General features: G+C 39.3%; 1 protein-coding gene across 1 annotated transcript; it reads right to left on the reverse strand.

Annotated features, from left to right (window-relative positions):
• Window positions 1–3,053: 3,053 nt before the first annotated feature.
• Window positions 3,054–19,555, reverse strand: TMEM106B (transmembrane protein 106B). Its single transcript, XM_086855856.1, has 8 exons — window positions 19,393–19,555; window positions 16,164–16,382; window positions 13,656–13,719; window positions 12,196–12,355; window positions 11,232–11,372; window positions 11,071–11,120; window positions 9,468–9,521; window positions 3,054–8,757 (listed from the first exon to the last, which is right to left on the reverse strand). The coding sequence occupies exons 2-8, from the start codon at window positions 16,378–16,380 to the stop codon at window positions 8,619–8,621; spliced, it is 825 nt and encodes a 274-aa protein (XP_086711982.1). The 5' UTR covers window positions 16,381–16,382; window positions 19,393–19,555; the 3' UTR covers window positions 3,054–8,618.
• Window positions 19,556–20,310: the final 755 nt, after the last annotated feature.

The following is a 20,310-nucleotide window of genomic DNA, read 5'->3' on the forward strand; positions in this document are numbered from 1 at the left end:
TAGCACATTTTATTTTTTTCATGTCTTAGCTTCCTTCTGTCCTACTATTTTGCATTTTTAGTGACTGCAAACCAAAGGCAAGCTTGGTAGCCATCTGTAGGAGCAAGAGACTGGGTGTATTTACACAACAGCTTAATTTGCTTTCAGGACTCAAATCTGCTGGGTCCTCCATGAACACTGCTGGCCCTCTGGAAGTCTACAAGGCAACATTTCAGCCCTGACCCCTGATAATATTTACCAGTACTGAAGAGCTGGATCCCAGAATGCTACAGAGGATGTTAGTTACATTAAAGAAGACAGCATCCTCTCCTGATCATAAATTGTTCAGGGGATGTGCCAGCTCAACACAGTATGTTAAATAGGACATGAAGATAGCAACTCTGCCCCATCTCTGCATTGGCAGCAAGCAAAAGTGATTGCAGATGGTATATGTGATTCTAGAGTTTTAGAATCTACATTCTGCAGCAATATATTGAGCTTTTCAGTCTAATTTTACCATTTTGTTGTATATTTGATGAAAAGCTCACAAATTTAGTGTCAGTGTGGAAAGTGAAATAGTTGCATTGATTGTCTCAACGTGTTTAAACACACTGAATGTAAAATTTGGTCACAGGTTTATTGTGGGTATGGATCTCAATGCAGACAGCCACTAACATTCCACAAACATAAATGATTTGAGGTAGACTTCATAATTCAGAAATAATATATATTAGTAGGATATAAAACTCCAAAACTCATGAAAAACATAGTAGGTCTTTATCTGCTTTTTCAGATATTACCATCTATATAGGTAACCCTTATATCACTCCTCTGGCTAGTACCAGAACTAGAGTCTTGTGGTAGAATTGTCATGGGAAAAGACAGACTGAAAAAAATGAAATTACTTTCATTTCTCAACCTCAACTATATTGCTAGGGCTGCTATTAGCATTACTTCCTAAAAACCTCTCAAGTATGACATACATCATTACCTTCCAGGTATCCATAACTGCAGTCAGTGAAATGCTACATTAAAGTGATGCCAAAGCTCCTTAATCAAGTTCTACTTTTCCTGCATTAGGTGATTCACTGGTTCACGAAAAAGCAGCTGCAATATGGAGCAAGGTCAGCCCCACAGTGCCCACGACAGCTCATTAAACTGTGTGGCACCTGCTACCCATCCACAGGAAAAACACCCCAGCTCTGAGGCTTAAGAAGCAAGGATTCTGAAGAAAAACAAAAAGAAAAAAAAATCACAACAGGAATGTAGCAGGACCTTTACCTCATCTGGCAGCAAGAGATTTCTAGCAAAATTAAATGTGTGATTTGGTATTCCTTAAGTTGCCAGATAGACATCATCTTTACACTGGAAGGCAATTAGTGTCACTCATAATCAGTGTACCCAGAGTACTTTCAGGTGAACACATCCCAAAACCACATCCCAAGAATGCACTCAGTTACACAGTTGTTCTGAGATCTGTATGAAATTTTGAGATGTAAAAGGAAAGCAATGTACAGACAACCAGGAAAAACTTCAAAATCTCTCAGAAGTTTCTGTCAATCAGGTCTTTGAAACTAGTCTATTTCAAGATGCCTGACCTTTCAGTAGTTAGATCACAAAATCATCTGCTTTGGGTGTTCCAGAATAACAATTTCCGGGCCTTTAAATTTGTCCAAATTCATAACTTATTATCTATTCTCATCTGTCACTGCATTTATTCACTTTTAAGGCTCTTTATACATTCCAGACAGCCAAAGTGGCATTTGAAATTTACCTGGTAGAATTTCACCCTTTGTAGTCCCCTACCTGCTTTGAATGGGGAAAAAAACAACACAGGAGAGGAATCCAAATCATGTAGTTTGAAGTCTTTGGATCAAATAAAACTGTTCACCATTAAAGATTTATTTCTGTTGATCCATCTCCAGATCAGTAGCACAAGACAGAAGATGTATCCATCTCTTCAAGCTCTTATCTAAACAAAGTAAACTAGTGCTGAAAGGTTGTTGTTCTCCCATTTACAATGTTCCATACAGGGCTTGGACAATTGTAAGAATGGTTATGACAACTGTGGGATGGAAAAATGACTCTAGAAGAAAGAAAACAGCATGACTGTAGTTATTTTACCATCTAAACTCAGTTTTAAAAGATCAGCCTTTCTAAAGAGATTCACAAGCTGAAACAAAAACCCTCTACACACAAAGACCCCCATTTGTTATCCAAACCAGTAAACTGGTGTAGCACTCATGAATATACAACAGGTTTCTCCAGGACAAACATTAAAAATATCCCACTAAGTTGCTCCAAAACATCTGTGCAAGGCTATTTGTAACATTTGAATATTATTTGAATGTTCTGAATGTTCCAAAGTTATGTTCTTTGTTGCCTAGTTTTTAGAGATTTGTTTCTTTCAGCAACAATGGTTCTTAAAATAACTTTGCAGATAGGTATAACTGGGTCTGTCTGGGATGGAGTTAATTTTCCTTATGGCATGCCAGCCATAGAGCTCTGTGCTTCGGGTTTATGGATACAACAGTGCTGGTAACACACCAATGTTTTGGCTAATAATGAGCAGTGTTCACACAGCACCAGAGGTTTCCTTTTTCATTGCCTCTTCCCCCTTTGTGTCTGCACAAACCTGCAGGGCCCAGGCTGTGAATGGTCATGAAGCTGGGAGGGGACACAGCCAGGACAGATGCTCCCAGCTGACAAAAAGGATCCTATTCCTAGGATATGGGATCATGCCCAGCAATAAAAGCGCAGGGAAAAGAGAAAGGAAGGCTAATCAGGGTTATGGGGTTTGTCTTCCTGTTGTAAACACCTGCCTGCTGCTAAATTTATTTTGCTCTGCTTGTGCACACAGCTTTGCTTCTTTTATTAAAATGTCTTCATCCTGACACAAGTTTTCTTGCTTTTGTCCCGGTTCTCTCCACCATCCTACTGGAAGGGAAGAATGTACAAGCAATGGTGTGGGGGCTCACCTGGTGGCAGGGGCCAACCCACCACAACAGCCCAAGTTTTAACTCAGTTACTTCAGTAGCTCAGTCAAACAACACTAATTAATTCACAGATGGTGGTCAGCTTTCAGATACTCAAGTTTATTACAGACTTAACACAATAAAACATAGTATAAAAAAAGTAGATTGCAAAGTCTTCACATCATGGAATGCCAAGTTACAAAATCTGAATTCATATCCTTGAAAATACATGAAAGCTAGTGGGAAAATATGGTGAGAGACAGGGAAAACTTATGTGAGGCAGGGAAGAAGGGGAAAAAAAATATTAAGTCAGTTTTAAAAAAAAATATATACGTGATCCAAGCTTTTTAAATATAAAATTTAATATCATTCTTTGAGTCAAACAATCCTGTCTAGAAACATATAATGAAGTTAGGTCCAGATTTTGAACCTCTAAATACCAAGATGCCTTGCGCCCCAGTTAGCTTACATTAACATAGCTTCTGTGTCCTACAAGTCATTCCAAAATACTCTGACTTCTAGAGTGTTTATCATGCTTTACTGGATAGATTGTTTGCTACACAGTTACAAGAACATCTTAAGTTACAAAAATAGTTATCACTCATTAGTATTTCTATACATATCTCAAGCTATTATATGCACACTCTGTACAGTTGATGTTAACAGCAGTTAAATTTGCTTCCTTAAAACAAACAAAAGAACTGAATCACAGTCAGTCAGACCCAAAATACTCAGGCACCATAATACACTTACATGTGTGGTACTAAACATCCCTGCCCATGCAAAGCAAAAGCAGTTTCAGTACCCAGGAAACACATGCATCCAAGTTGTAGGATCCTTGAGATGGCTGGAAGAGGAATGTATGAGGATCAGGATGTTACTGCCACTGAACAGCCTCCCACTAGACTGCAGGGCTCTCCACATGAAGTGTGCAGATCTCATGCAGACTGTTTTTCCTGGCCAACAGGTCTGCCTACTCATGGAAAAGCAGATTTACATGGTAAAAGCTGTAGGTAGTAGAATTAACCCAAAATACCCCTCTGGTAATGATCAGCATTCCCAAGCTAAACATAATTTAGGAAGGTGACTTCTGAAGTGGAACAAACACTGGGTGTTTGCCGCAGCCAAATAATTGTTCTCAGCATCTTTTGGCTGGGATCTATTTCTCCTTCCTTGGGCCAAAATTAAAAAATGAGACATTTTGGCATGACCAGGGCCATCACTAACAAACATTTTGAGGGTTGCAAGTAGCCCATTGTTGAAGTATACTGATTGCACTTGCATTATTTATCCTTCCCTTTCCATGGCAGAAAGCCTGGTTGTGGCATTTTGTTAGGCAAGTAAAAAAAATTAGCTCTTGAGGTACCAGTGCGCTAGTCTTTCTCATCTCTTAACTCTAGAGGTGCAGTTCAGGTGATGTGAAGCTTCCTGCAGCTGCCCAACTCTGGAAGAAGTCACCCATTTCAGAAGCTGCTGTCTGGGAACAGACAGATGTCTTGCTATAAGATTAGTGGGGTGGGAAGAAAAACAAAACCACAGGAAGAAAACCCACCACCACTCAAAAAAGAAGGAAAAAAGGAAACCTAAAATGCTGAATAAGATACACCGTGATTTTTCTTTTAACATTTTCTGAATATAGAAATTTCTCTCATACCACTCCAAGCACCATCCTTTCCATCATGAGGGCACAACACTTCAGAGGTTAAAGACCCTCATGGTTCAATCCAAGCACTTAAGAGATTCGGTGTTTAAATGGTTCCCTTTATATACCACATGCTAAAAAGCCCAGGCAAGTTTGCAAATGCACTACCTATGAAAAAATATATTCACTTGCAGAACTTCAAGGACAAGTTGAAGCAAAGTCAACTAAAACATGTACTCAAATCTGCCAACATCGGGCTGCAAAATATAAACACTACAATGTTAATATCAAGGTCATGCACACATCAGAAGTGCATTAAGAACTTCAAAGTTATACCACAGAGGAAAAAAAGATACTTATGTTTCTCTTCACAAAAGATTAAGAATTAACCAACCATCCCCATGACATTGAGATGAGTAAAGAAATTATGAATTAACTTCTACAGGCTTTTTCCCACACCAGGAATTCAAGAATGTCAGGTATTTCATCTTTTAGTAAGAGTGCGTCCCTTTAAATCTCTCCAAATAGATATTTGATGGTTAGATCTTGGATGGTTTGGATCTTGGATGGTTATTTATTCATTTATTTTTAAAGCAGTGTATTTGAAATGTGCAATAACTTTGTTCCCCAGTGGCCAAACATTCTTAAGCGTTTTAAGTGTTCCATACTTACTTAAGCTAAAATTTTGAAATTTTACAGTTATTTTAAACAGAATACATTAAGTTGATTTTCAGCAGTGCCATTATAGTGCAACATCTGAACTATATTTCTTACTGTTTTAAGAAATAATTAACAGAGCTTCCATTTCAAAGTGCAAAAGGTTTTGGTAAAGGAACTGCTACAAAGTATTCAAGTGAAAAGCCTTCTACTAGAGATAAACACTCTGCAATACCAGTATAAAGCCATTTGATAGTGTGTGAAAACTAGAGAAGTTACAAGTGAAATATGAATCACTTCAGAAGACACACATAAGATAAACAAAGAAAAAAGTTGTAATTTTTCAAGCCAACTTTCTGGAGAGAATTATATTTATTGATTTACAGATTAACTGAAAGGATTGCCTTTTATATTTTAAGATCAAGATAAAATGAATGTGAAAAAAAGGTCTGGTACTTGGATCTATACTGATACCTTGTTTACACAGTTATACAAGTTAATACTGAATTCCCTTGCTCCCTTAGCATGTTTCCAAGCTCAGTCACATAAAGCAAGTATAAGTTAAATATTCACACAGATGTTTTACCTGCTTATCTGATGTTATATTAAAATCAGCAGATAAATTTAAATACTTGCCTTATTTGGTTAGTGATATACTGACAGTTGTGCAAGGGAATACTAGCACTTGGAACTTTAAGCCTTTTATTCTCCCATTACTGACTTAATTTGAGAATTCAGTAGGATCTTTAACCCACAGTTTGTTTCTTAAGATGAGAACTCTTCATCGCTCAGGAAGTCAACCGCAAACTGATGTTTAGATATCCTAGATGAAAAAACCTGACTTTTATTTTCTCCCTTCTGACACATACATGGAAAGAATAACTCCACTCAGTTCTTTAATTTAAATCAGCTAATGCCAAGCATTTCATGCAAGGTTAAGAACCACAGATTTAAGTATTAATTTTGCTCAGCATGTCCACCAAAATTTCAAAAGCCAGTTTGAGTCTCAATGTTGCATAAAGTGTAACATCCTTCCTGCCATGCTTGTTCAAAAGCAGCATTCACTACTGTCACTGAATAATTGAATCATTGTACCATTCCAGTTATTTTAGACTACTTTTCATTCTTGGAAGAAAAATTTGTTTTAAATCAATATAACTAACTGCCTACAGCCATTTTGTTCTTTTTCTGTTTCAAAAAATCACAAACAACCCCCAAACAAAAATAGCACTCTAGTGTGTAAATATTTAAGCCTAGAAGAAAAGAGCCTGTATCACTTGCTGGCAGACTTCAGTTCAAATATGATTTAAACCAGAATTCTCTCTCTACTCTCTGTTATTAGCATACCTTTCTACAACAGGTATCATGAGTTTATCGCTCTGCTTCTAGCCAGCTCCCCACTCTCCTGGTCTTCAGGTATCACATGTATCTTTTCAGGCTATCAGACAAGCTTATCAATGCATTTTAGCAGCCACAGGACTGAACCTCATCTAAACTCTAGACAGGTGAGTCAGTTGTGAACTAATTTCCCTCATGACTCTGAGCTGTAATAATGTTTACTTCTAAGGGCCCAAAATCAAGAATAATCTTTAGACTATAACTACGATAAGTCATCTCAATTGACTACTCCAGTTACAGAAATTCTCTAAAGACAAAAGATGAAGTCATCTTATCAACAACTACATGAAACTGACAGTTGAGGTTCCAAAAGTTTTCATAGACTCTTGGAGTAAGTGCTCATAGCAATTCAAAGGGTGGAGGGTAGGGGTATTTACTTAATGTCTTTCAAATCATTCTTACATCATCCACAATTTTTGCCTACCCACCCCCTTAGGTCCATCTAAGAGGCCAGTAAAGAAAAGAATAATGTACTGAAGAACTGGAGCATTAGAGGTTGTTAGTGCCAAGTTACTCAGAAGCCTTTTTCTATTGTGTTTATTATCAATTAATTTTGTGTAGCTTATTTCCAGGAGATAGGCAGCACAAAACCAGTAATAGCTATTTTAAAAAATACATTATTCATTACAATGCAACAGTCTCAACAGTACCTTCTTACAGCTGCATCTCACCTAGTTCAGAAATAAAGCAATCCTGATCTAGCTCATTAAAAAGTTAACCCTCGTAACAGTCAGCCTTCAGGAGTCAAACAACTTTGGACCCAAAGCTTATAATCATGATTGACAATTACCCCAGAAATTCGCATGTGCAAACTGTGCTACAGAAACTATTTCATGCTGTCAGTCAGTAACCTCACAATTACATAAGCATTTACTCCTACAGAAAGAATTGATTCATCTTCCCTTGCATGATTTTGATGTGACCATTGAGTGCTCTGGAGGTACAGATAATTACTGCATATGCTTATTGAGCCTGTGCAAGAAATAAAGACAACCCAACATATTAACACTTAAAAGTTGCTTAGGTACATAATATATTAAAACAGTAAAAATCACAAAAAATTACACCAAGGTCTCCAAACCCATGCCCAAAGTTTCCCACCTAGTTCTAACTGCACAATCTTGATTTTAATACCTGTTCTAAAAAGCTTACTAAAAAACAGACTTGTAAAGTCTTGTTCGTTTTCTAGAGTCTTGTGTCTTTCCTTTGTCAGTAGTTGTTGTGGGGGTTGTTTCTTGTTTAGTTTTAAACCCAGATTTAAATCTAACAATATATATTCTCCTTATAACATCCTTACAACATCCCAGAGGTAGCAAGAGGGAATATGAATGAAAAGATGCCAGATTCTATAAACTGCACATTCAACTATAGTGTCATCCAGTTTTTCCTGGCTGTCATAGACTGCATGTCACCTCTAATCATGGATAGCAAATAAAGTGTAGAATCCCAAAATAAAGAACTGTTGCCACTGGGTTACTAATAGAAGTTTCATACCCAGACACCTCAAAGTAATCTTGTTATTTAAGTAGTAATACTGCATTTTCAATAGTCAAATATCAAGAACTGAATTATAAACTTAAAATTTATGAGTATTATTTTGAAAAAATGCTCATTAGTGAGACATTTCACCTAAACACAGACATACACACAGTTACTCTAAGTTGATGTACCACACTGTAAGGAAAAGTCCCAGTTCTGTTCAAAAATCTGATATTCCCCCCTCTCCCCCCCACCACACAACTTGACAGAAGTGCTTACAGTAACAGAAAGCAAACAGAAGGGGAAAACACAACATTTAACAAGTGCACCTATTTACAATTTGCACCTTTCCCTCTTTGCATCTAAAGTGTACAGATCTCCATGTTTGCTATGCTGTACATCGCATGTACTCTCCACTCCACCAGTTCTATCCAAAGGATCTCTGCAAGCACCAACAGCAGTCATTCCACACCAACCAACAGGTGCTTTTACTGTGGAGGCTGAAGGACATTTAAATACTCTGACTGGCCCAGCTGGTAAGTCGTGTTTCCTCCACAGTCCACATACTGGTATCTCTCCTGGGATATTTGCTCAGGGTGGCCTAAGTATGAGGTTGTCACTGTCACTCTTAAAAAGACAGAAGAGAAAAGATTTTGAGTTTCCTATTCTAAAAATCACTGTGTTTATATTACTAGGGTTATTAAGGAAAAAGTTTTGAAAAAAAATATGTTTTAAATAAATTTAAGAACATTACTGATTTACCATTATAGATTTGCTCCATGAGAGACATCTGGCTCCTTTTCCTAAAGATGCTAAAGCTGAGGTTTACTTGTAAGATCTACCACTACAAATAATATTTATTGCTTGTGACAAGAAAGCACACAATTAAACAAACTACAAGCCATGCTGTATCTAGTCTAAAGACATGCCCTGGTCCCTCACCAATGAAAGACCCCACCATGCTGAAATTTATGCAATGTCACAAAAAGCAGTCTCAGAATACTAAAGCCAGGAACTCTTTCAAAATCAAAGATCTCAACAAGTTTTCAACAGTGGCTGATACACAGTCATTTTAAAGTTTTTGAGCTTTGTCAGTAGCTCCATGGCTATAGCCCAGCTGCAGATACAGTAACAAGGTTTCTCAATCCAGTCTTTACACCACCAGTACCTGTCAAAAGATAGTTCACTAACTATAAAGCTACTACACTAGAAAGCAAGTTGACTTCATTTTATCTATGATGCAAAGACTCCAGGATCAGGTATTTGAGTATTATTTTAATAAGAATTACATGGCTTCTGAAGTTGTTTCTCACACACAGGAAGACTACCATACTTACTGCATCATCACTACTATGTTATGTACTTTGATAGATGGTAAAGTACAGAAGTCACTGCAAAAAAAAAAGAACAACTGTTAGATTTACAAGAAACTTCCACGGTAATTTTCTAAAAAGCACGACTTCTGGCTTCAACTGGAATTCTGCTGTCTGTATATATAAAGACTACAGAGTTACTGGCAATGGCAACAGAATAATTTGCCAGTGACTGTATGCTCCCTGGGACTCACTTTTACATACACAGTCTAACTTTCACAGGCACCGTTTTCACATGTGTTTTCTTTCATGTAATGCTTGCCAACAGAAGTGTCCTCAAAAAGTGTTCATTCCATGGAATGGAATGCTAACCCAGGTTAACCTGAGCCACTACATTTAAAGCCTGTCAATATTACTTTGTCACCTTTTCTTTGCACTCATCCATATAACAGTATGCAGAGTAACCTTTAAGCAACATACAGAGGTTCCAAAGTCAAGGTTATTGCTCTCTTGCAAAACAACCTCTTCAGACTTTCTGACATATGCCTACATACCAGTCATAAAGAGCATCATATAAGTGCATACTTTTAACCCCTGCTTCTTAAATCACTGCTCTTGGTCATAAATTTATCAGCTCTAGAATGAAAAGCATGTGATCAGTGCAGTGACACTGCTTGGCAGCCACCTACAATATTTGCATGCCTTTGTCATTCTTTCCTCCTGCACCAATAAAAGTAAGATATAAACAGTCAGTGAACATAGCTCATCCAAACTGTAAGAAAATACAGCATTATCGTGAGTTCTATGAAGGCTATTTATGAAGTTTATTTATTCCTCATGCATCCAAAGAGTGAGCAGATTCACAAAATTCAGTGTTTACATAATGCTAGCTTACATACTTTTAAAAGGTGACAGAGGTTCAACATCTTCTGTTGAAGTTTGTGCCTCTCTTGGCATTTCACACCTATTTCATTTTATTTGAACACTTCAAAGCAATAAGGTTTTCTCCCACCCCAAAGGGGCTAGCATCCACTAGAACTGCACAAAGACCTGAAGTCTCAATAGTCAACTTTCTGTTCAGTCTGGATTTCAGTGTAAGAGAATTAAAATTGGGCTTTGTGACCAAGATATAGTGAGGTAACGGTCTGTTGGACAAACGAACTTTCAGAAGCTATGAATAAAACCACTCAAAGGGCAGGCTGTAAACACTGTTTACCATTGTCTACACAACACGTGAAGAAAAGTCTCTAATTTTCATAGCACTAAATACAAATTTCCTTCTAATGCAGAGAAAGTTGCAGGAAAGTCACTAGAGAACTTGTAAGAGGAACAGAGCTGCACTTTCACCTCCTAAAGCAGCAGTCCTAACTAGTGCCGAGGCCTAAAATACTGTAACAGAGATACTATTTAAAGGGTTTATAGCCAGGTACAGTACACCACTATAAGAAACTAATCAAGCAATTGTGGTTTACCTTTCTTTCGGTACTACTAAACTTAAAGAAAATGCTTCAGCATATTTTCAAACAGATTTCTGCTAACTTTCAAAAAACTTTTGGAAAAAGTTGTTTTTGACACCACTGAAACCTTTAATAAGACCCCTGTGATATTTACAGGTGAGTACACTTACTACATGTAGCTCATTTCATCTTGTATGACTGTGGGCACCATATAGTCAATCTAAAAAAAAAAAAAAAAACCACAATAAAAAGGCAAAGAAAACACAAATAAGTAGATTTCTGTATGAAGATTAACACATGTTTTTAATGTTAGGCTTTGAAAGCTACTTACCTGTTTCATATCCAGCGGACCAATGTTGGTGATGTTGTTTAACCGTGCTTTGCCAATAACTGTTTTTGAAAACTGAACTTGGGCTGTGATATTTGCCACTTCAACAGAGTAATAGTTGTTATTCGTTATATTAAGTGTGTTCTGAAAAAACAAACACAAAACACTAACAGCTATCCATTATCAGCTGTGTATCTTGATGAGCAAGCATTTTGAATCTTGGGCATGAGTATGAGTATAATCAGAAATTCTGCGACTAAATTTTCCTGCCTGTGAGGATTGCAGAGAGGAGTGGGGTCATGGACCATTACTTAACTCCCTTCTGAGTTTGTTTAGTGAATATATTGAGTAACACAAACTTCTGCACAACTTTTCTGGTTACAACCCTCCACTTCAAATACTGCATTACTTCTTATCCTCAATTATTCCATACAGGGAATTTAGCTATCAAAGGACCTCTTTCTCCCACGGCAGCTCTGCTTTATTTAAAATGAAGAATTCTGCCAAAAGTCTTTAGGTGATCCTGTATCAAGGTCATAACAAAGAAATCAAGAGCTATGTGGGAAGAGCTCCTTTAAGTTTTAAGGTGCATAAGAAAATATTTCTCCTCAACACCAATTTTGACAGAGGCATAATACCAGAGCAGTAGCAAATTGCATTCCTACATATAACATTTCATATATATTCCAAAAGTAACTCCAAAGTTACTGAGAGTTATTGAGAACTCCAAAGTTACTGTTCCCTTGAAAACAGAAGACCCAGTGCCAGCCTACACCTCTACAAGCTATAGCTGCAAGAACCAGCCACAGTAGGCTCAGTTACATTTTTCAAACTGGTCACCAATTCTAGTTCTTAAAGCACAAGCTAGGCATTTCAGCCAGACCACAGTTTCCACCTACATTAAACTCTCAAAGCAGCATCTCCTGTTGCATTTATGCATTACAAGAACCCAAACAGTCAGACTTACCGTAATATTTAGGTAGATTATCCGCCTATCCTGTTCATAAGTGACATACACCGACTTCACACCAATGTACTGAACGTCAATCGAGCGAGGGAACAAGAAAAATACAGCCAGCCCAGAAAGTAGTAAACACACAGTTACAGAAGCAGTCACATAGAGCTTTCTGGAGGAAAAAAAACACATTTCAGAGTCAACAGCACATTAAAAAGAGTGTCATACTATTTTCTTTTAAGGGATAAGGAGCAGGACTAGCGAATACAACTAATTCAGTCTATTTCTAGCTTCCATTAGCTTCTAAAAAGGAAAAAAAAACACCCTATGCTGCACTTCACAGCTATGTCTTAAACAGCTATTACTCTAGCATATACATCAGAAATCACATTTCAAATCATGTGGTTATCACAACATATGCAACTTGCAAAGGAAAATGGAAGAAGTAAATATTTAATTGTTTTGAAACAAATCCACTTCCTCTTAACATTTATTTATAGCACAACTTGTGTCATTTCATGGAAATCTCACAAAAAACACCCAGAATACAAAATAAAGCTCTTATGACAGAGAATCTCAATTCCCAGAGAAAGTGTTAAGACTTCTTAGCTGAAGCAGGAAATTCATTATCAAGCTAATACAAATGGGTGTGTTTGTGTGGCTGTGGCTCTGTGTGTGTGTATGTGCATAGGAGGGTGGGGTGGTGGCAGTGGTGTGAGAGATAATAAAGAAAGCCTCCACAAATAAAAATATCTACTTCAGCTCCTATTTTGTCAAGTTTCAACACTAGAGTAATATGTTTCATATTTGTACTACCATTACATCAGATATATTATCCAGAATAGTGTTATGTGAAGCTAATATATTTCTTCTTCCTAGTACTCATTTCTGTTTACTACAAAAATATCAAAACATTAAAAAAATGAAATAAAAACCAAAACATGTCATAATAAGAAGTCCTGAGCATTAAAGTGAACCCCCTAAGTAATCCTAGAAAAAGAAATGAAATATGCTGTATCATAAATTGTTGATTCTTCTAGCTGCAAAAAGCAAAATGTTACAAATTAATTTTAGGTGACTTATTTTGTAGTAGTGGCTCAAAGATTGTAATGATTAATTCTAATAGTGAAGATGTGTCTGCTTAGATCAATTAGGATGCTACAGAGCTTGAGACATACATCATTACTGTAAACATGTACATGAATAGATCATGCAGTATTCCTTAGCTTTGCACTTAGCTAAGATGAAGTGTGATAGAAGTATGCACACCTGTTAATAAATAACTCTCCAAGAGTTAGAGGTTAAGGCTGATATTACCCACAAGCCCTGTTCTTCCAATAATGAATGCAAGAAAGCATTCCAGTGATTTTTGCTTTATTCTATTTACTGCTAGCTCCTTTGAATTGCTGAATTTTAACTAGAAGAGAATAATTAAGTGTAGATTCAAGTTTCACAAACAGCTATTGACTTACGTTCTTCTTGGCCTCAGCCTTTGATCACTGTATGGAATTAAGGCTACCAGCTGATTTTCCTGCCCTAGAAACAAAAACACACTTTCAGAATTTAAACAAATAGCAAGTGTTGTTGCAGCTCTTTTAAACAAAGAGTACCTGTTACAACTTAGTGGTACCAAAGAACAGACACTAAAGATAAACATTTAAATTCCAGATAAGGACCCAGGTCGAATGCTACTGTAGCTGATGTCACTTTCTGAAATAGAGCATGGCTTATGCAACATCAAGATGAAAAAGCGCCAAGTTCACAAGGACCGAAACAGCAATAAATTCTGCCTCTGTGCTGCACACATGACTGGAGGCAGTATTGCCTCTGGCACCACTTCCTGAAGAAAAAGAGATGTAGAACAGCTCTGAGCTCTCTATGCCAGACCATATGAACTCACGGAACAAAACACTTAGAAGCTTAGGCAGTAAGAACTGATCCAGAAGTCATTCTGCATGTACTCTTCTGAAAAGCAGAAGTCAGGTTTGGTTAAAAAACCCCAACAGACAACTGAAACAACCAAAGCTATCAACACAGTTGATCTGGGCAACAAAGGCTATGCATATATTGCATTCTGGAAATCAGGAGTATATAAAACCACACTTACCATAGTGCTGCTGAGCTGCAGCACCCTGGAAGTCAAAATAAGTATTTACTGGAATTTCTCCATGAAAGTTATGTCACTAGACAGCATTTTTAAATGGGGTATCTTAACAGCAGAAGTAAAGAGCACATGCACAGATGAGTAGTTGAAAATACATGTACTACATCTGCCTGTAGAGCTTTTGCTATTTGTTGTGGTACTGTATGAGAACAGAAGCCTCAAGGCCAAGTCAGATCTGCAATTTTTAAGCCAAATGCAGAATTTGATCAAATCAGCTCTTAGGGAATCAAGCACTTGGCAATGATTCCATGCTGAATCACTAAGCTAAGCAAAACATGCTAACCAAGCACATAGTACCATGCAAAACATCAACCTTTTAAAAGGTTTCTGCCAATTTAAAACACATTTTCATCTCTACTTCAATGAAGCATCTTCAACCTTTGAAGAAAATAGCACAGTCCTGCTTTCATACATCATACTAAAAAACTAAAGCTGTCCAAGTAACAAAACATAATTTCATGGATTTATTATAGTTTAGCCATTATATTATGAATTAATTATAGTCTTACTAGTCATGCTGTCATTCTTAGTTTTTTCCCTCTCCTCTCAAATGTGATATCTTTTTCCTCTCTGAAATACTAAGGAATAATCATAAAGACAATCCTCTTAGCTCTAATAACTCATTTTAAGTTCTAAGTTTAACCACATTATTTCATTAGAATGTATAGACAACTTGCAAGTTTTTATAGTTACTGTAAAATCTTTAATAAAACAATTAACTTACATTTACATGGAAGGATTCTACAATGAAAATAAGAAACTTTAGAACTTACAAATCATGCTATTTCTGCATTTTGAGTAAAATGTGCTATTGATAGTAACAAGAATTTCAAGTTAACAGAACTTCTTTACCCTTTCTAGCTAAGGCAATTTTTAGGTTCATAGTTTTTCCAGGTGTCAAACTTGCTGAATTCAGAGGTACTCCAAGAATACATTGTAGTAGAAAGTTTAATAGCTAAGTCACAAATATCCTATGGTATTTGCAACCACTGAAATATTCTATGCTCCCTGATCCTTCTACAAAGGTGAGATGCAAGTGTTTGTGAACACTTCTCTCCTTCTGCCCAGTTTCAGGTATCCCGCATTTTCCTTTCACAGGTCTCTTCATAAATATGTAGGCAGCTTATCGTTTAGGAAAGAAGCACGACAAACCAGCATGTTTTACCAAGAGGAAAAGCAAAGGATGAGGGCAAAGCAAACAAAACAGGTAAGGATACTAATGCTGTGTAGCCTGCTCCCTCCTGAGGCAGCCAAAGAACCTATATATTTTCAACTCCAAGCTGGAGTTATCCACCTAGCAAGCACCAGTGGGACAAAAGGAGGATAAAAAGGAAAACAAGGGACATTGGCAGCAGTGAGAGCAAAAAAATTCACTATATATCAGCGAACAGCTGTTGCAGCCCAGGTCTACTTTTCCATCTCAGTATTTGCAGCCATTTTTGCAGTTATGTATTGATCAAATAGTTTAAACTAGGTAGTTAAAAAAAGATGCAATAAAACGTCATGAAACCGAAGGTTGGCTACTTTAACTTGCAGGAGCTATGGTTATGTGTGCATTCAAAGCTGAGGAGGAAGAAACAGTTGCATTGGACAAGAGGAGATCCAAGTTGTAACAGCCAAGGTGTAACAGCTGACCCAATCTGTTATACTCATCTGGTTTAACAAAATGCTCAGTAATAAAAAAATGTCAAAAAGGGGAGAAAACTTCATCTTGACTTGAAAAGATATTTATTATGAATTATTACAACTACATATGGCTATGATGTAAATTTATAGGTTAAAAAAAGAAATGAAAGTAATAAACAAGGAAACTTACCTCGTGGAATTCTTCCTGTTCCTTGGCAGGTTGGGCAGGTGACACTGTCTCTTCCTGTGAATTCCACATAGGGAAACTGTGACACATCTCCACATCTGCTGTCTTCATTGTGCACTTCTGAGTGAACTAAACCATTCCTCACGTTATCAGATGAGCTTCCATCATAGCCATCTTCCTTGCATGTGTGCATAGGCAGGTGAGAAAGTGATTTTCCCATGTCTAAAAAAAAAGTCAGAAGTTTTCAAGGAGAATGATTCAAACATGGCTTTGCACCAGGTAACTGTTAGTCTGTGGCCATAGTCTGATAAGACTCAGTTCTCCTTTGTTCAGATTCTCCAATATGCACAGGTTGAAAGGGGATCTATGAGAAGCTTTAAAATTAGAACAGTACAACTGCTGGCAAAAGTTGTAACGCCTTTTCAAAGAATTGTTATTGTACAGGCTTTAACACAACACCCTGATCTTTCTATTAAAAAAAAAAAAATCAAGACTGGGCCATAGAAAGCAATTTTCAGTAGTCTACACACATGACAGATCCAATTTTAGCATTTTTTTTTTAGCCTGGAATTGTTTGCAGAACATAAGATTGGGTATTCCAAGCTCGAAATATAGATTGCCTGGTATTTAAACTGATTATTCCTCTTAATTCAAAATAGGACTAATTCACAGGGAAGTCAAGTAAAAAATGGGAGTTACTTAAACGTAGCAGCTGCATTTATGAAGCATTATGAATGCATTTATAGCATTTATGAAGACTTGTTTAAAAAAGAGTACTCACAAAAGCATTTTTTGTTAACTATGTGTATTTTAATTTTTTCTCATTACTGTAGCTCTGCAGCCATGACACTGAAAATACCTTGAAACACAGAACTTTTGAAACTAAAGTATGTAAAAAAGCACAGCAAGCAGAAACCTCCCCAGTTTGCAACATGTGGGAAAAAAACTCCAAGATAAAAAAAATAAGCCTCTATAGCAAAGGCAATTAGTTGTCCAGCTCATGCACATAACCCATTTTAGTTAGTTAACACACAGAGACAAGAGTCACTCGATTCATCACTGTTTTGAGGAACCGCATGATTTAAAAAGAATATGCAAAACTTTACTGGTTTTTTTTCCATTAAGAGGTATTTTCAGAGTGGCAGCTAAGAATTATCATGTTGGTTCACCAAAAGGAAGCCCTAAAAAGATTAGAAGAGGAAAATAAGTCAGACTATTTTAAACCAGCTACTTTAAGACAGAACAGAGATATCTCAAATATAGTGACGGCAATGCAAACACAACATGAATTCATTACATTGCCACAAGGGCTAGGTGAATGTGAGAGAAGGAAAGTAAGTCAACAAATGCCAAGTAGTCCTAGTTACTGCCCCAGCAAAAATGCAGGATTATTTTTTTCATTTGTATCATTAAACCCTTACAAGCAGGAAAGCTATTCACCCTTCTGCTGCTACAGTACTTTTAAAACATCCTAAGTTTGGGAGCCATTTAATAATGGAAATTGTTGAATTGAAAATTAAAACTACTGAGCTATTGAAAAAAAAGAATTCTGAAAAAGCTGCTGACACTGTTGACAGTTATTTCACATGAGGTTTTTGTTTACTTTTCTCCTTGCAGCTGACCTACAGCTACGGAACCTGAGTCTTGCAGCTTAGGCAATAGCTGTCACAATTATAGATCTGAAAGCTTAGGGATCATGCTGTTCTGCCACCACTTCATCCAACTGACTACAACCAACACCCACTGACAACAGAAGTGCACATTCTAGTTATAGCTTCTTCCAGAAGGAAAAGTTCACACACTCCCTGATCACACTGTGACATGAACCAAAGTGCAGCAGGCAAGGATGACTAGGAACTCCTCTCAAGAGCACATCCTTTATTCAAATTAAAGTACTAATGCAGGTGCATCCTTCAATGCCAACTGTAACTGAGCTTCAATAATTGAATTTAATGGTGACAGAAACCAGAGAGAACATCTCAGTTCACAAACAGGAAAACAAAGAACCACCTTCAAGCAAAATTGGATTCATCAGCATGCTTTTTCCCCCTGCCAAGCCTGAACCTTATTACAGCCGACCACAAATCAAGAACATGTTGATCTTTTATCCAGCACTTATAAGCTAAACAGTAATAACTCTGACAATAGAAATCTCTGTATGTCACAGCTTCTATACTGCCACCAAAGTCAGAAATCCTGCTTCATGAACAGCTCTGTGTTGGCCCAGTCTCCCCTGCAACTGATGTTATGAACCATTCCCCTTAGACTTATCTGGGGTTTCCATGAATTCAGAGTTTGTTAAAATTAGTTTGGTAAATTAAAAATGTTGTGACAAGTGGCACAAGTTTTGTTTACAACCACACCCTTCAACTTGCTATGCATTGCAGCACAATGGTACACGAACAAAACCCAAACAGTGTCACAAGACAGACTGAACCACCACATCCTGAGCTGCATGCAAGGCTAGGGAAAAAAACTTTGTTTATAAACTCAGTGAAACCTCATAGAGTCAAACTAAATTGTTATACCTCTCCAACAATCTAGGCTGGTGCTCCTACCCTTTATACGTGAAAACATAAACATGAGATTACAAGCCTGCTTCTTTTTCAATACAGCAAAAGATTTCGAACGGCAACCACGGCCTGCCCCATCAGCTGTGCCTTACTGCGAACACCCCAAGCTCCTCCACAGCAGAGGATGCGGCAGGGTAAGGCCGTGACTTCGCAGCCACACGCCTGTCCAGCTCGGGTGGGCACGACCAGCGCTGCCTTTCACGACCCCCTCACGGACCCACACCCGGACACTGCCTGAGCGGTAAGGCGGGCGCTGCCAAAATAAAGGAGTCAAAAATCCTGTGGTTTAGGGATTTTCTCGTCCACCAGCGCCAGCTGCCCTCACAAACATGGCGAAGTTTACAGCCGGCAGGCTTGGACCAAGGCCCGGCGAGCTCGGCTGCTGCTGGGCTGCCCGGCCGGCCCCCGGTTCCCGCTCGGCCTGGGGTGGTCTTGGCGCGGGAGCCGTCCCGGGGCAGGAAAAGGTAAGGCTGGGAAAGGCAGGGCAGGGCAGGGTAAGGCCAGACCAGACCAGACCGGGCCGGGCCCCCCCGCTCCCCCGCGGGCCTGCCCAGGCCCCGCCGAGGCCCAGGGGCGGCCGCGGCGACCCCCGCCCGGCGCGCAGCTCCGCCAGCGCCCCGCAGCCCCCGCCCGCCGCGGGAGCGCGCTTCTGTCCCCACCTGCGGCGCGGGCTCCGCGGGCCGGGCCGGGCTCGGCGCAGGGGCACAACCGGAGGCTCCCGGAGCGACGCAGCTGCCGGCGCTGAGCCCCGGATCGGGCGTGTGCGCAGCCGCGGGGCGGGGCCGCGGGCGGAGCCGCCTGCCCGCTCCTCTCCTCTCCTGGCCGGCCGGGCCGTGCCCGACCGCGGGGCTCCCGCAGGGCTCGGGGGTGGTGTAGTAAACGCCGTGCCGAGGGGTGCGGGGCGGTCCCGTGTCCGGGAGTGGACTCAAGGGCGCGGGAAAGGGGAATAGGGAGGTCGCGCAGCCCCGCTTTGCGGCAGAGGGACTAAAGGCGACAGAGCGGGATTCCATCCGGAGTTTCCCTGTCAGGCGTGGTTCAGAATCCCATTAACAGAAACATCAAGGTTGGAAAAAACCTCTAAGATCGTCGAATCCAACCTATGTCCGAACCACCATGTCAACTAGACCACGGCACCAAGGGCGACGTCCAGTCTTTCCTTAAACACCTCCAGGGACAGTGACTCCAGCACCTCCCAGGACAGTCCATCCCAATGTCTAATCACCAGTTAGGTGAAAAAAATTCTTCCTACCGTCCAACCTAACCACCCCCCGGTGCGGGTTAAACCCATGTCCTCTCGTCCTATTGCTAGCTTGCTTGTCGGCCGCAGCCATGAGCGCCCCCTCCTTCTGTCCTCAGCTTCGCGCTGCCGTGTGAGGCACCACCGCTGTTCTCTGTGCCCTCTTTGGTAGCTCTGGGGGAATTTCCTCTCCCCCTTGTGCTCTGGGAGCCAGGAGATCCTCATGAGAGCAAAGCGGTGGCAGGTCAGCGGTAAGACGGGCTGGGAAGGAGTGCAGCGCGTTTTCATCACTCATTATACAATGTTGCTTGTACAGCGGGTGTTTTATCCGGGACACGGG

Source organism: Cyanistes caeruleus, chromosome 1 (genome assembly GCF_971803275.1).
Source record: "Cyanistes caeruleus chromosome 1, bCyaCae1.hap1.1, whole genome shotgun sequence".
NCBI lineage: Eukaryota > Metazoa > Chordata > Aves > Passeriformes > Paridae > Cyanistes > Cyanistes caeruleus.

Excerpts from the sequence above, each read along its gene's own strand:
- TMEM106B (XM_086855856.1), bottom strand. The coding sequence starts at position 16,380 with ATGGGAAAATCACTTTCTCACCTGCCTATGCACACATGCAAGGAAGAT. Across the intron at positions 13,720-16,163 it reads AACAGGAAGAATTCCACGAG|GGCAGGAAAATCAGCTGGTA; the intron begins GTAAGTTTCCTT and ends TTTTGTTTCTAG. Across the intron at positions 11,373-12,195 it reads TAATCTACCTAAATATTACG|AACACACTTAATATAACGAA; the intron begins GTAAGTCTGACT and ends TTGTTTTTTCAG.